A 14,842-nucleotide genomic window follows, 5' to 3' on the forward strand; every position below is an offset into this window, starting at 1 on the left:
AAATGAAGAAGAGGAAGACGAAGAATTTGAGGACGGAGGACATTGGCAGGCAGGAGATGATGATGATGATGATGATGATGGGGAGGAGGACGAGGATGAGGACCAGGAGGTAAGGGCAGGAGAGAACGACGAAAACGACGAAAATCAAGAAGCGATTCAAGTGGCTGATGACATATCAAAAGGCGAGGTAAATGAAGATCAGGAGCTGGAAGAGCAAAGCCAAGAGGAGGAAGCTGATGAGGGAAATCAGGAGGTAAGAGACGAAGAAGGCCACAAAGGAGCAGAGTTTGAAGAGACAATGCAGGTGGCTGATGACACGTTTCAAGATGAGGTAGTTGGAGTTCAGGAGCAGGAAAGCAAAGAGAATGAGATGGAGGTTGAGGAAGAAGTACAGGAGGTAAGAGGGGGAGATGAAGAAGTCGAAGAATCGGTGCAGAATGCTGATAACACAATTCAGCATGAGACAAATGAGACACAAGGGCATGAGGGGGAAATGGATGGAGAAGACGAGGAGGAGCCAGGGCAAGAGGAACAGGAATCACAGGAAACACATGGAGAAGAAAGGCAGGAAGATGCGGAAAATGTGGATCAGGCAATGCAATATCTCGAAGCTGAATCAGCTGAACAACAAGAATATCAGGATGTCCATCAAGAAGAGAAGAAAATAGAAATCCATGATATTGACACTGCGGTTAAACAAGATGACCAGGGAGCATTAGGGGAGTGCAAGAAACAGCACACCGATGTTGAAGAAATTGAAAAAGAGGACGTGTGTGTTCATGCTCAACCACTTGAACAAGAAAACGAGGAAGATGTCCTCAAAGAAGAAGGCGAACCGCATCAACATGTCAACACCAGAGCTATCGAACAAGAAATTCTGCAAGAAGAAGTGATACAGGAGGAGAGTGAGGACGATGCTGTCGAACAATCGGAGAACGAAGACCAAGTACATGATGGGGAAGAAGAAGATGAGAGTCAGCTCGCGGACGCTGAAACAGATGACCAGAATGACCACGGAACGGTAGAAGATGGGGATGAAAGGCAGTGTGTTGACACTGGTTCAGTTAGGCTGAAGAACGCGGGCGTCGAAGAGGAGAAAGAGAGTCAAGAAGCTGCGGATGAGCCAACTAGACAAGAACAGAATGAGGAGGAGGACGGTAGCAGGAGCGAGTCGAAACAAGGCGTTGGCGATGCTTTGGTCAAGCCAGATGTCCAGGCAGATGCAGAGCAGGAAGATGAGGCACTTGCTGATGCTCAACCTCAACTTGTTGAAGAGCAAATCCAGGAAAATATCAATGAGGGAGCGGAGGCCATTGAAGAAGATGAGGAAGTGGTTCAGACAAAAGAGAAAAATGTCCAGAACGAAGAGCAAGAAAACAATGGAAGTCGTCAACTGTATGCTGATTTTATTGAGCATAAAGCTCAGGATCAAGATGTGAACCAGCAACTCGCGCATGGACAAACTGATCAAACAAGCATAAGAGAGACAAACAAGGAAGAAGACCATGAATCCGAAAGCAGGGATGTGGTGGATGAGAAGAGAGAGGACCAGGAACAGAGTCAACATGCTGAGGCTGAGTCAGACAAGCAAGAAGACCAGGGTGGTTCAGAGAAAGGGGAGGAAGATGATGGTCTGCACGTCGGTGCTGAGTCAGTGGAGCGAGCTGAGCAAGAAAACGAGGAGCAGAATCAAGATCAGCATGTTGTTGAGGAGGAACCTGTCGCGCAAGGAGATCAGGATGATGTGGAAGAAGATGGAAATGAGCTCACCGCAGTTGGTGCAGTGCTTGACGGTGCAGAGCAAGGAGGCGGAGATGATATCGTTGAAGAAGATATCATTGAAGACGATATCGCCAAGCCTGAAGACCAAGAAGATGAGAACATGAGAGAAGAAGAAGAAGAAGAAGAAGAAGAAGAAGAAACTGTGAGAGCAGAAAAGCAAGAAGAACAGGAACAGGAACAGGAACAGGAACAAATCATCTCAGAGGCGGATACTGCAGTGCAAGAAGGAAGGAAAGAAGATGGAGTCGACCCCGAGTTCATTCAACATGAAAATCCTGAAACTGAGACCCCAGAGCAAGAATTAGGCGGGCAGAATGAGTCAAAGAGGGATAATGAATCAAAAGGACAGACTGATTCAGAAATACAGAAGAAATCAGAGGTGGACAGTGCAGTGCAAGAAGGAATCGAGAATGAAGATGATAACCCACCTGTCGTCGAATCTGAAATCGCAGAGCTCGGAGACCAAGAAGAAATGGGTGAGGAAGATGGAAATCAGCTCCTAGCGGATGATGCGATTGATGATGCAGTTGATGATGGGGAGGAGGAAGAAGAAGAAGAAGAAGAAAAAGAAGAAGAAGAATCAGTTAGCTTCGTCAATGCTGGGCCGATGGCCGGTGAGGTTGCAGGCCAAACGGAATGGGAAGGAGCAAACGAGGGAGAAGAAGAAGGCAAGCACATGCGAAATGAAAACCTGGATAACAAAGCAGAGGAAGAGGGAATAGACACCTTGCCAAAGACCGGCGGAGAAGGGGTTGCCAACATTGATGATCTATTCGAAGAAGGAGACCAAGAAGAGGTGCAATCGGTGCATTCAGAAGCAGAGGGGTATATGGATGTCGAAGTGGAGGAAGATGGCCCAGAATATCGGAAAATTGATCCAGATTACGTGTATGAAAGATTGGAAGGAGAAGACACAGATGATCCAGACGAGGAAAGAGAAGGAGAAAAACCAGAATACGCGGACCCGGACCTGGACGCAGAAGACTCCGAAAATATGGACTACGAAGCGCTCGGATACGACTACGATGATGAAGAGCAAGACTCTATCCCGGACGATGAGATAGATTTTGAGGTCGATTACTAGGAAGACTTGTTTGTTGGTATCTTTGTCAATATCAGTGTTTACTCATGATCATGTTCTGCAATACCCTTGTGCTCGGTCCCTTGAGCACGCCCTGGGATATATAACTAGTAAGAGATACACAGAAAAAGCTCAGTCAAATAAGAAACTCCACCCAGGGTACCGGCCATGAAGAAAGAGCGTAGTCAACAGCCGTCTCACATCATCGCATCTGTGCCAGACAGCATGCAACCCCGTGGCTGTTCTGTCCGTCAGCCCGTCAGCCCATCAGCCCGATCGGGTGTGGCTTGCCGATCGGGCATTGAGTGGAATGTATAGTAGTGTGGGCGAAACAGAATGATCTGTTCGGACGCGGCATTTTCTTGAGTGATGCCTAAATATGAATCAAAAGAAAAAAGAAAAAGGAAATAAGGAAATAAGAAACCACGTCGGAAATCATCTCGAACACACTACTTGGTGATGAGGTTGAGGTAGTCGGCGACAATCAGTGTAACCATGCTGGTGGATCCGCGGGGTTAGTGACAGCACTACACGATAAGAAAGTCTTGGGGGTGGGGAAACTAACGCATGAGGAGCGATCCGCACATAATAGGTGCCGAAGCCGCGGTAGAATCGCAACCAACCCTCCTCTTGCGCTACCTTACGCGCGCAGTCCAGCAGGCCCTTGTACGGCAGCTTGCCGGTCAAGGGATCCTTCTGCTGCTTCTGCAGACGAGTCTTGATAAAGTCAAATGGCAGCGAGAGGAAGCTGGCGAAGAAACCGGCGATCGCAGAGGCGGCAAAGGTCTGGCTCTGGGCCGACAAATTGGTGTGGGCCTTCAATTGAGCCTTGGACTCCGCAAAGAAGGTCAATTGACCGACGTTGAGGGCCATCGCGCGCACAACGGTCGGCAAGGCACCGGCCCACAGGGCTGGAACACCTTCCGACTTGGAGATGCGGACAAGCGCGTCCAGCGCCGAGCGGTAGTTGGCCCGCGCTGCGGGAGGCTTGAGGCCGTCCGATTGCATACGGACCAGGGCCAAATCGGCCGGGTTGCCAATCATGGCTGCAATACCACCAGCAGTCAATCCGGCCCCCGCGCGTTCGGCAAAGGTGACCTTACGGTTAGCAGCCTCTGCGCGCTTGTTGAGCATTTTGCTGAAGGTGTCGAAGAAACCCAGGCGGGCGGTAGTGTAGACAGCTTGACGAAGGAGACCAGCAGATAGACCCGTGTAAAGATCGAGTACCTTGCCAGACGCGATGATGTCGCGAGCTACGCCAAAGGCCGAGGGTCGAGGTCCGGTGCGCACACCCTCCCCGGCTAATTGCAAACGGACTTTGATCATGTCAATGGGCTGAATGACTACAGTAGCGGTCATGCCAGCAAGACCGCCATTGACGAAGGGAAGCGCCGCACGAGTGTAGGGGTGATGAAGGAAGTCCATGGCGGGCTGAGGTTCTTTGGCGGCGGCAACAGCTGGGGTTGTGGTGGTGGTGGTTGTAGTAGAAGCCATGTTGAGGGAGTAATCGGGGTTCACTCCAGACCTATTGATTATTGTCAGTGTCTAGGATCAATGGCCAATGCTGAACAGAATGCTGCTCTGATTGAATGAAATGTTGAGACGACAGGCAGGGAATGAATATAAAGCTAAGACAACACGAGGAAAAGCGGGGTGGGGAAACAAAGAAGCTTGGAATCCAAGTCTGGAGGCTATGCCCCAGGCCAAAACAGTTGGGCCTGGCCAGGCACTTTCACAAGACCATCCGGGGATCTTCCAAGAGGGGAAAGCCGAAGCTACTTACCGTGGATGAAAGAAGGCGATGCAGAAGCAAAAGGAGGGGGGTGGTGGGAGGGAGCTTGAGGTGGAGGGAGGAGGCAGATATTTTATTTATAACTTGGATGGAAAAGTTCCTGGTCAGATGATGGATGAGGAGGATGAGGAGAAGGAAAATGTCGCGGGGAAAGACGGACAGGGAGCAGGGAGGGTGAGTTTTAAGCAAAGTGAGTAGAGGGAGAGGAGAGGATCAAGCCTGGCAAGCACTGCCAGGCCGGGAAGGTAACTACCACCACTGTGACTGTTGGATGTGGTACAGAGAGTCTGGTACAGTCACAGTGATTGATGGGTCATACTCGGGCATCGGAACCTACAGTACAGTGCTGGGGTGGAGATTTACGGGGTGGTAGTTTTAGTCGTATTTCTCTTCAAATGGTCATCTCCATAATAGTATGATTGTTATTAAATACTTGATTTGCATATGGTCCAGTATCCACCAAGTAAGTATGTACTACTAGTAGTAAGTACAAGTACACAGTACTTTGGACTAAGCAGCTACTGCATGATGCCCGCCAGCTGGAAAATGCGGGGGGAGCGTGGCAACGTCATGTTACTATTGTCTTTTCCCTATTTCTTTTTTTCACTTTACAATCTTCATCCTTAATTTCGTTTGTATTGTTTCATACTGTATCACACACCGAGCAATATAACACCTATAGATAGAAAGAACGATAGAGACCGTTTTCCTCCACTCTTCATCCAACCTACCCTGCCCTGTACTGTTGTCATCTCTCAACTCAACTCTCATACTCTCTCTTACTTGCAGGTGTCCACCCACCGAGTGGGGAACTCAGCTCCACCCCACCTCCAGTAATCGGCTACCAAACCACATCCAGCGCCTAACGAGAACCCCCCGGAAACCCCGGCCAGACCCGAGGTTAGACTCCATACATATGAATCTCTTGGCTCGACATGACATCCCAAGCATCAGCGCTGATCAATATTATTCCGCATCTTCCGCTACTCCTCCCCCCCTCTCCCGCCCTGCTTTCCCGCATCCTCATCATCACCTCTCAAACCAACAACCAACAAGTGCATCAGACAGAATTCACACCTCCCCCCATCCATCTGATACTGCCGATAATCGGACTGATTATTACTCCTGAACACTTCGCCTCTCAACCATCCCAACAAGTTCCCTCCACCGAAGAACCAATCAGAATAGAACGGGACGAAATCCGGAGAAGGTCTCCTCCGGGTCTTAGTCCGGTGTTGGCATCACGGCGAGAGAATTACTGGCTAGGATTAGGGCACTACGATAAGATAGTAAAGAAGATTGATGTGAATGACAGTTACTGTTCGAACATAGCACACCATCATGACAGAAATCATACAAGTAGATATATGATAACCTAGATAGACCATCTTCACCAACTCCTACTATGTTACAGTACGTGTACATCTCCACGTACCCACATCGAGCAAGCTCCCAATTTAGATCCCTATCTTCACCTAGGTATAACACAGGAGGAGTATCACACTCGGGATCCCGGAGCGGGAGATAGTGAGCCGCTGGGCGGATCTCGGTAATGTCTTTCGGGCGGGAGGAGGAGAGTAGTAGGCTACTTTCTACATGAATCTTCTGTTCATCCCCCGGCTATGCTACCCAACAACCCTTAAGGCTAGGAGGACTGTCGTCCGGGATGTCCAGTCGCTGTCTCCAAACCAATCCCCTGGCGGCGATTGATCATGCCGCGCACTGACCATGTCCTTCCCAGGCTGTTAGCTCGCCCCATTTAGGGGGCCAGGGCGAGGATCAGGGTGAATAAACAGCCGATTATCGGTGGATACGGACTGCCATGTCGGAGGAATCTACCCCCCCACCCCCCCCCGATCGCTAGTACGCAGAACGGATCCGCCTCGCACCTGATGTTCTCAATGAACCACTTGGTAAATATGAAGTAGGCGACTGCCCCGTTCTTCTTCCCAACAATTTTCTCATTGCTGTGACTGTCTGGTTGAGAAGTTGAAACCACAAACCCCCACACTATACATCAATACACATATTCACATATCTGGGTTTGAACTCCGTATCGAAAACTCCCGAGCTCCCAAAAGGTATCAATCAAATCAAGGCACAACCCGTTGCTCCCGTTCTTTTGCCTTCAGGTATAACCGAATAGCCCGCCTTGTCTGCCGAGCCCGAGTGCCTTCCCGCCTCAGCCTGCCGATGCTTTCTACTGAGAAAATTCCCTCGGCCTGAACTGAAGGACCGGCCCCCTCTTCTGGCTGATGATGTGATCATAAAGCTGAAACTCATGCGGATTCGACCGCCCGAGCTCCCCACAGTCTCGATTGCCTGCTCCCATCTCCCCCGCAATGCCATCCGCCCGGCGGAAGTCATACTGCCAGATCAGGCACGCCAGCGCTAACTGCAGCTCCATTTGTGCCAGATGTCGCCCGACGCAGGCGCGCGTCCCTTGTGAAAAGGGTGTATATGCGGCTGTCGTGATGCTCGCTTGCTCGAGCGAGTCATCAGCGTTGCTGGTCAGCCACCTCTCCGGAAGGAACGTATCTGGCCGCGAGAAATATTCTGCATTGTGATGGATACTGTAGATTCCGGTACCGACACTGCAGCCCTCAGGGATCACGTGGCCGTCGACGACTATGGTGTCTCCCTTTTCGACCCGACGATAGGGACATCCGGCTACGGCCGGAGAGATTCGGAGAGTCTCCTTAATGCAAGCGTGCAGATAGGGGCACTGTTGGAGAAGAAGGGGCCCTGTGCGGATTGAGTCCAGTGTTGGAAATGTCGTGCGGATTTCCTGAGCGAGGCGGGCGTAGGCGTGAGGATAGGTCGCCAGATAGAACAGATTGGCGCAGAGCGAGACAGATGTGGAGTCGGACCCTGTCATTCATGCCATCAGCAAGTCATGAGATAGATGAGAAGGAGCAAAGTAACGGAATATATGTGACCCACCAGCAACAGCCAGCATCGCAGCCTCGGAGTAGACGTCCGCATCGCTGAATGCGGGTCCAGTCCCCGCGCTCACCTTATTATCCCGCGCGTTCGTCAATCGACTAAACACATGGCCTGACAGGCTCGCGGCGTCCGCCATCATAGTGTTCACCAGCCGGTGATATCGCTTCATTCCGTGCATCTCATCAGGGAATAACTTCCGATCCAGTCGACCCAGAAACACGTACGGAGCATACATCAACAGTGACAGTCGCTTCATCATCCCAGTGATGTCGTACACAGTGCATCGGTGCTGCTGGCTCCCGAGTAGATTAACTGCCTTTCCAAATACCAGCTCCGTGATCACATCAAATGCAAAATAGCTGCACCAGTCTGACATGACCATTGGTTTTCCCCAGGCACTGTCCGAATCGCCTTGGGATTTCGGGCGGTACAGCGATTTACAGAATTTGTGGACATGTGCCAACAACTTTGGCTCGAATTCGCGCATTGCCGTGCTTGAGAATCCAGGGCTTATGATCTTGTTTCGTCTAGCGTGGTCCGTGGGGCTCGTGACCGTGAGGAGGTTCTTGGTGCCGAGTTGAATAACACCGTAGTGGACATCTTTCCGAAGGTCCTTCCCTCGGACGTAGATATCTTTTTTTCTGATTAGCCCAGAAACAAAGGCCATTTTCTTGCATAGCAGCAACACACCTTTCATTCCACTTGCTGTGTTAAAAATTACCAAGTTCGGCGTATATCGAATTACCGGCCCTAAACAACCTCAGTCAGCACTTCGAGACCTCTTTCCATCGAAAGGTCACTATATCCATTTAAGCTCACCATACTTCTGGTGGCACCACCAGATATGTAGATGTAAATCTCCTTTGACAGCATGATACGCTGCCCCGGCTTCGGTGAATTTGCCAAGCCATGGACCAGGATACTTGGCCAGAGGGTGGAAATAAACCTGATATATGCCGTACACCAGGAACTGCAAGTTCAGTGTCAGCGCGGTCGCGAACTTGCTAAGAGACACATAGTCTGTATCTTCATGTCGCAACAAGCGATCTTGAGACAAATTATTGACCTACCGCGAGGACGACGGACCCCACTCCCATCAGCGCCAGAGGCAGCGAAACCAGGGAATGAGATGTAATCATATTCTCGTCCATGATGATTATGCATGCACTGAATCTCAAGCTCTATGCAACACACAACTTTCCCATGGCGATCTTAGTTGGAGAGAAGTGTTGTATCTCAGTTTAGTGCGGACGCGACGCGATAGTCTCCAGAACCGATCAAGGAGATTTTGGTGGCGCGAGGCTTACGCGCAAGAGTCCTTTGCATTCGCACAATAGGGAATGCACATACGTGTCTGGGAAATTCGGAGGGGTGTGCTTACCCCCTGAAGGCGGGAATGGCGTAGACAGGAGGCAAATCCGAGAATACAAGTGACCACCCTCCTTGGAGGGTTGCTCAAAGGATGGTGGTGGTTATGGACCACTCAACTCTCACGTGGAGAGAGATTTAAGCGGGCTAGTCAAGCATCCTTGCTTTGGCACCTTGAAAAGGCCTCGAGGCTCAGTAAGGACCACACACCAGACAGGGCACTACATGTCTGGCACGTATCAGCTCAAAGGGCGGCATTCACCCCTTGACAGCTGGAGAGAGCTAGGAGGCGATCGACAGGCACGGTATGTCGGAGCACTGGCTCACAGGTACTCGAGTAGTATTAAGGTATGTCGAAGAGTGAGGTCGTATTATGGTCATTCCCAGCTAAGTCGAACCTTGTCTAGCCGCAAGAACTAAACTCGGAGATGCAATGTACATGGTGCATGCTGGATCTGTTCCTGCATCGAATTCCCACGCGTACATTACCCCAGTAGTTCACGGATCCACCCCTGTCTTCGATCGAGGGATGACTCGGAGAAAATTGGTTTGGCTGCATCCCGCGTTGACGCCAACTATTTAGCGGCCTCCTTGCGTGGGGAACGGGGCTTGGAAGCAAGATGATCTGTGCAGATCTTAGTGTGCGCCTTTACTGCAAGGATTGGCCTGGTGTCTTCAATGGTAAATAACATACCAGGTGCTCAAGAGATGATCTGAGGTTGGAAGATAGTGCTGTCGAGGTATCACCTATAAGCAGTCATGAATGTCGGAGGCGCTTCAGCTAGCGCCCGCATGCCCACCCCACTAATGCCCTGAGCACTGCTCTCCACAAGAGCTACCACCTCAGGTAAACTACCCGCAGAGCGAATCTTGATTTGATGCTATCTGGTGAGGGGGTAAGAAGCTGAAAGGGTGGAAAGGTATCGCCGGGAGGAGGAATGTGGAGAGAGATGTTTCCGCGTAGATCCTAAGGTCAATTCGGAACCCTCAACTCACCATCCGGCAACTTCCAGTCCAGGTGCCAGGGATCCATGATCAAAGTCCCAGCCCATCATTCCCATACTAGAGGGTAGGGAGTTGTCGCATGGAACTAGATTCACTTTTACATCACAAAGAAGAAAGAATTGGTTAGAACTGAATATATTTTCTAAAGGCCAACAGCCAGTATTGGAGAGAACCAAAATCAGAACAGCCATTGTCAGCGCGATTTTCCCTCCGCTGATCGGCATAAAGCCACATTCAGGTATCTGAAGAAGAAAGAAATCATATGACCCAATATTTGAAACACAGCACGCCATGCGATATGATAAACCAAAGGGAATCAGCGAACAAGGAAAGCAACAATCTACTGAGGCACCGGACCGGCCGCAATGACCTCTTTTGTAGCTTGGTCGGCGTACTTGGCGAAGTTCTCGTTGAAGAGCGTGGCCAGCTTGTTGACCTCGTCCTTGAAGTTCGTCGTCGCGGTCCAGCTGTTTCTGGGGTTGAGGAGCTCCGAGGGAACACCGGGGCAGGACTTGGGCACGTGCAGGTTGAACACCTCGTAGGTCTCGTACTCGACCTCGTTGAGGGAGCCGTTGTGGATGGCGTCCAAGATGGCGCGGGTGTACTTGAGAGGGCAACGCTTGCCACCAGTGGTGGCGCCAGCGCCAACCCAACCGGTGTTGAGGAGCCAGGCGTTGGCCTTGTGCTGCGAGATCTTCTCCGCGAGCATAGTAGCGTAACGCATGGGGTGAAGAGCAAGGAAGGGCTGAGCGAAGCAGGAAGAGAAAGTGGCCTGGGGCTCGGTCACACCATCCTCAGTACCGGCCATCTTGGAAGTGTAACCGGAGATGAAGTGGAACATGGTCTGCTCAGTGGTGAGCTTGGAGATCGGAGGAAGAACACCACGAGCGTCGCAAGTGAGGAGGATGATGTTCGAAGGGTGCTTCTCGGACAAGCAGGGGATCTTGGCGTTCTCAATGTACTCAATAGGGTACGCGCAGCGAGTGTTCTCAGTGAGGGTGCAGTCATCGTAGTCGACAACACGGGAGATGGGGTCGAAGACAACGTTCTCGAGGACGGATCCGAAGCGGATAGCGTTAAAGATATCGGGCTCCTTCTCGGCGGAGAGGCCAATGCACTTGGCGTAGCAGCCACCCTCGATGTTGAAGACACCACGGTCAGTCCAGCAGTGCTCGTCGTCACCGATCAAAGCACGCTTGGGATCGGCAGACAGAGTGGTCTTTCCGGTTCCGGACAGACCGAAGAAGACGGTAACATCACCGTTCTCGCCCTCGTTGGCAGAGGAGTGGAGAGTAAGGACGTTGTGCTTGACGGGCATCTCGTAGAAGAGGACAGTGAAGACACCCTTCTTCATCTCACCGGCGTACTCGGTACCGAGAATGACCATCTCCTTCTCGGCAAAGTTGATGGCAACGGAAGTAGCAGAAGTCATACCCTCAGTGAAGCGGTTGGCGGGGAAAGAGCCGGCGTTGTAGATGACATAGTCGGGGTGGAAGTGCTTCAGCTCCTCTTGCGAGGGGCGGATGAGCATGTTGCGCATGAAGAGAGCATGGTAGGCGCGAGCGCAGACGACACGGACGCTGATGCGGTATCTCTCATCCCAGCCGGCAAAACCATCGATAACATAGATGCGGTTACGGGTGTTAAGGTAGTCGACAGCACGCTCACGGTTGATACGCCAAACCTGGGGACACGAATTAGCTTGACTTGAAGGTATACGGATGACGTCACCGGTGTGACTTAATCTGCTCCAATGGTGCAAGCGCAAGCGCAGACAGAAATGAAAACCATTGTTGCACAGCAGTCGGGAGATCGAAAATGCCTCAGACCAGAACATGATTTGAGGCATTTTGCTAATCTTCCGGGGGCTACCGTGGCACTGCGGCCATGATCTCTGCCCTAAAGCTTGGCTTGGTCCCGCAGCCAGCCGACATGCAAGGGGGGGAGACAATGCGCGATTATACGCCAGTCCAGAACTTACATCAGGAGTCATGGGCTTGTTGACAGGTCCCCACCAGATCTCATTCTCAGACGATTCCTCCTTGACGATACGCTTGTCGGAGGGGGAACGGCCAGTCTTGGCACCGGAGTATGCAGTCAAGGCACCGCTGGAGGTGATGGCAGTACCAGTCTCGTAGACCAGAGCATCTTCGTAAAGAGCAGGAACAGCAGGGTTGGCGATCTGTTTCAGTTAGTTGGCGCTATGATTCATAGATGAGGCGCAAAGAATCGTACAATAGCAACACGGTCATAGTCAATGTGGGCGTGCTCGTGGAGTTCCTCCTCGAGCTCAGTGTGACCCTTGCCCGGCCTGGACAGTCATTCAAGTTAGCGACCTTTTGTCGACAACACTCAGAAAGTTATGAGGTCATATAGGTCCTTGCAATGTCCCAACCGAGACAATAGTAGACCATCGCAAGACCAAAACAAGGGGAAGAAAGAAGGAAAGACATACTGAACACCACCAGGGTGCAGCGCAGTGCGGTTAACAGAAGCAGCAACCATGTTTCTTAGTGAAGTAGAATGATAATTATTGTTTCGTTGCTTTGCAACTTGCTGTTGAAAGAAATCTGTGTAGAGAGGACCAGGATCGACGGGGGAAACGGGGGGTATATGAATGTTTCCAGCTGGGGCCATGATGGCAGCGAATTCAGGTCGCAACGAGGTTTGGATCTTTGGAGTAATGAGCCTTCTCCACAGTTCCACGGAAGATGTCGGGGCTAAGGACTGGGCTGAAGGCTGAAGCGGTTGTTGGTTATCGTGGAAAGTCGAAACAGTCGAAACAGAGGCAGAATTGCCTCTCGGGGTAGTCCGAGTTGTTCCGAGATCTGAGATGTGGGCACGAAGTGGTTCCGGGTGCTCTGCGCGGATGCACCAACTAAAAGTGAGGGAATAACAGCAGGATCGGGAACAAGAGTTGAGAATTCAGACGTTATCAACCGATAGTGCGTTAATGTCTCAATCTAGGCCAACAGGGAGGAGGGGGAGAATGGGAGGGGCTGAGTTGATTGTAGCTAGAGAAGTAAAAATAAGAAAAAGGTACTACTAGCCGTACTCTCTCTACACAGTACTATCGGTGTGACAGGCTCGAGATATCAAAGCCGTCCATTCTGCAAACGAGGTATTTAACAAGCCCCCTGCATTTTCCATTACGAAACCGACAGTCAGTCCTACGAGCTGAAAGCGATTATTCCCAGCTTTCTCCCACGGAAGCGCAGAGTCAGTTTTCTCTCTTGACCATCAACTGACAGTTAATGCGGGAAGTGATGACGTTGAATCAACTCAAGAATAGCCAACCATCCGGCGAGGATTTTAGAGGCGATTAACCTACAGGACATGGGTAAACGATCCATGATGGAAATTGCGGGGGAAGGAAGCCCTCCCTTTTCTCGGCATGGGCTTCTAAGCCTCTCCCAGATCAACGCAGACTATTCCCGACTGGGTAGCAAGAGAAGCGCCCGGCCTGGCAGAAAAAATTCATTAGAAAATGTCCGTCCTCGGCGCGACGGAGCACTTCCGTATTCACTAACGAAAAAAAAGGTGGGGAGGCCCCATTTGGCTTATGTAATAATCTGACCGCCCGGAGGCTGCAACCACCCCCAAATTGCCCCAATTGCCCCAAATTACAGGCCCAGACCCAGGAGTCTTTCCGAGTGACGAAATTCCCGGGAGAGAAATTCGGGTGTTGCTCCATGGCTCTAGTCTGTTTTCGGTCAAGTGAGAGTCAGCTGCCTTCCGAAGCCCTTCCCGGTCCGGCCAATGAAACAAGTCCACTTCTCCGGATTGACAATCCAACGTCACCATCATGAAATGCGGTGGGCAGAAGATATTGCCGTGCTTTTTTTTTTTTGACTCCAAGTTTTCGGGATGTGAACCCCCCCCTGAGGGCCATTTTGGGAACGACACGAGAAAGAAGAGGGAAGATCAAGCAAAAGATCTGAAAGCACCCATTCTTGAGGCACTTGCTCGTCATACCGCGTTCATTGCGCGTAAGCCACCCCCCGTCTTCGCTACGAGTACTCATATGTAAATCGCTCATGTTAAGATCACGCACACCCCCAATTGAGGCATTAATTTGTATCTACAAACCCCTACTGATGCACACTAAACTAAAGAGATTTCCCTCGTCGAACGTACACCCAAAAGCAAGTACTGAACAAGAAAAACAACGCACATGACAGGTCCATCCCAAAAGTCTTTGATCCCGACTTTCCACGAGGACAACCGACTGTTAACACAGCATAGAGTAAACCACCCCTTTGGGGGCGCAGCACATCAAGCCCACGCAGGGGTCAGGCGCGCTTTTTTCTGCACGTCCCCTCGGATCGAGGGCTTTGGCATCAGAAAAGCCGCCTGAGTATGATGAGGAGAGGTGTAACTGCCGTAAACACTTTTCCGGACCAGAGCACTGATAGAGGTGTAGTTGGTACGTTTGGGCAGGCAGGCAGGCAGGCAGGCATAGCCGGTCGGAAAGGAAGGTCGGGTCTTCAAATCTGTACCCCGCATCCGACCAGAAAACACGGGCCAGTTCCCCGGATGTTCTCGTCCTTTTTTTTTCGCCTGGCGACCTTTTTTTCCCGGTTTCCGTTAGGAAACTTGCCCAAGAACGGAAGTCATTCAACAATGACGACAGAAACATCGTTCTTTACATTCACATTGTATACGGTCCTCGTGTTCCTCACACGAGAGATACACCTACCTACCCAACAATCAACTACAGACGAAAATGAGTAATGCACCACCACGTATTCCCATCCGTGTCCCTGCATACAATATCCTCCTTAGCCAAAAAAAAAAAAAAGTCTCGACCCCCCCCAGGCGCGTGGCAATCAAAATCCCCCATCACGCGCGTCAACCGCTACCCTGTA

At 51.0% G+C, this 14,842-nt stretch overlaps 3 protein-coding genes across 3 annotated transcripts; all 3 read right to left on the minus strand.

The window, feature by feature from the left end:
• Nucleotides 1-3,312: 3,312 nt before the first annotated feature.
• Nucleotides 3,313-4,364, minus strand: BO95DRAFT_517306 (putative mitochondrial dicarboxylate carrier protein; the record flags this gene model as incomplete). The annotated part of the gene is made up of 2 exons (XM_025591890.1): nucleotides 3,429-4,364; nucleotides 3,313-3,361 (listed from the first exon to the last, which is right to left on the minus strand). The coding sequence occupies exons 1-2, from the start codon at nucleotides 4,355-4,357 to the stop codon at nucleotides 3,313-3,315; spliced, it is 978 nt and encodes a 325-aa protein (XP_025438789.1). The 5' UTR covers nucleotides 4,358-4,364.
• A 2,220-nt stretch (nucleotides 4,365-6,584) lies between these two features.
• BO95DRAFT_517307 (cytochrome P450) lies at nucleotides 6,585-8,752 on the minus strand (the record flags this gene model as incomplete). The annotated part of the gene is made up of 5 exons (XM_025591891.1): nucleotides 6,585-7,526; nucleotides 7,599-8,234; nucleotides 8,292-8,351; nucleotides 8,421-8,571; nucleotides 8,672-8,752. 5 exons carry the CDS (start codon nucleotides 8,750-8,752, stop codon nucleotides 6,856-6,858), a joined length of 1,599 nt encoding a protein of 532 aa, XP_025438790.1. The 3' UTR covers nucleotides 6,585-6,855.
• A 1,344-nt stretch (nucleotides 8,753-10,096) lies between these two features.
• On the minus strand, nucleotides 10,097-12,712 carry acuF (phosphoenolpyruvate carboxykinase PCK1). The gene is made up of 4 exons (XM_025587315.1): nucleotides 12,430-12,712; nucleotides 12,210-12,285; nucleotides 11,956-12,156; nucleotides 10,097-11,658 (listed from the first exon to the last, which is right to left on the minus strand). The coding sequence occupies exons 1-4, from the start codon at nucleotides 12,609-12,611 to the stop codon at nucleotides 10,315-10,317; spliced, it is 1,803 nt and encodes a 600-aa protein (XP_025438791.1). The 5' UTR covers nucleotides 12,612-12,712; the 3' UTR covers nucleotides 10,097-10,314.
• Nucleotides 12,713-14,842: the final 2,130 nt, after the last annotated feature.

This window comes from Aspergillus brunneoviolaceus (genome assembly GCF_003184695.1).
Source record: "Aspergillus brunneoviolaceus CBS 621.78 unplaced genomic scaffold BO95scaffold_67, whole genome shotgun sequence".
Classification (NCBI taxonomy): domain Eukaryota; kingdom Fungi; phylum Ascomycota; class Eurotiomycetes; order Eurotiales; family Aspergillaceae; genus Aspergillus; species Aspergillus brunneoviolaceus.

Coding starts and splice junctions, on each gene's coding strand:
- acuF (XM_025587315.1), bottom strand. CDS start 12,611: ATGGCCCCAGCTGGAAACATTCATATACCCCCCGTTTCCCCCGTCGAT. Junction 12,286..12,429: donor CTGCACCCTGGTGGTGTTCA/GTATGTCTTTCC, acceptor ATGACTGTCCAG/GCCGGGCAAGGGTCACACTG. Junction 12,157..12,209: donor ACTATGACCGTGTTGCTATT/GTACGATTCTTT, acceptor TAACTGAAACAG/ATCGCCAACCCTGCTGTTCC.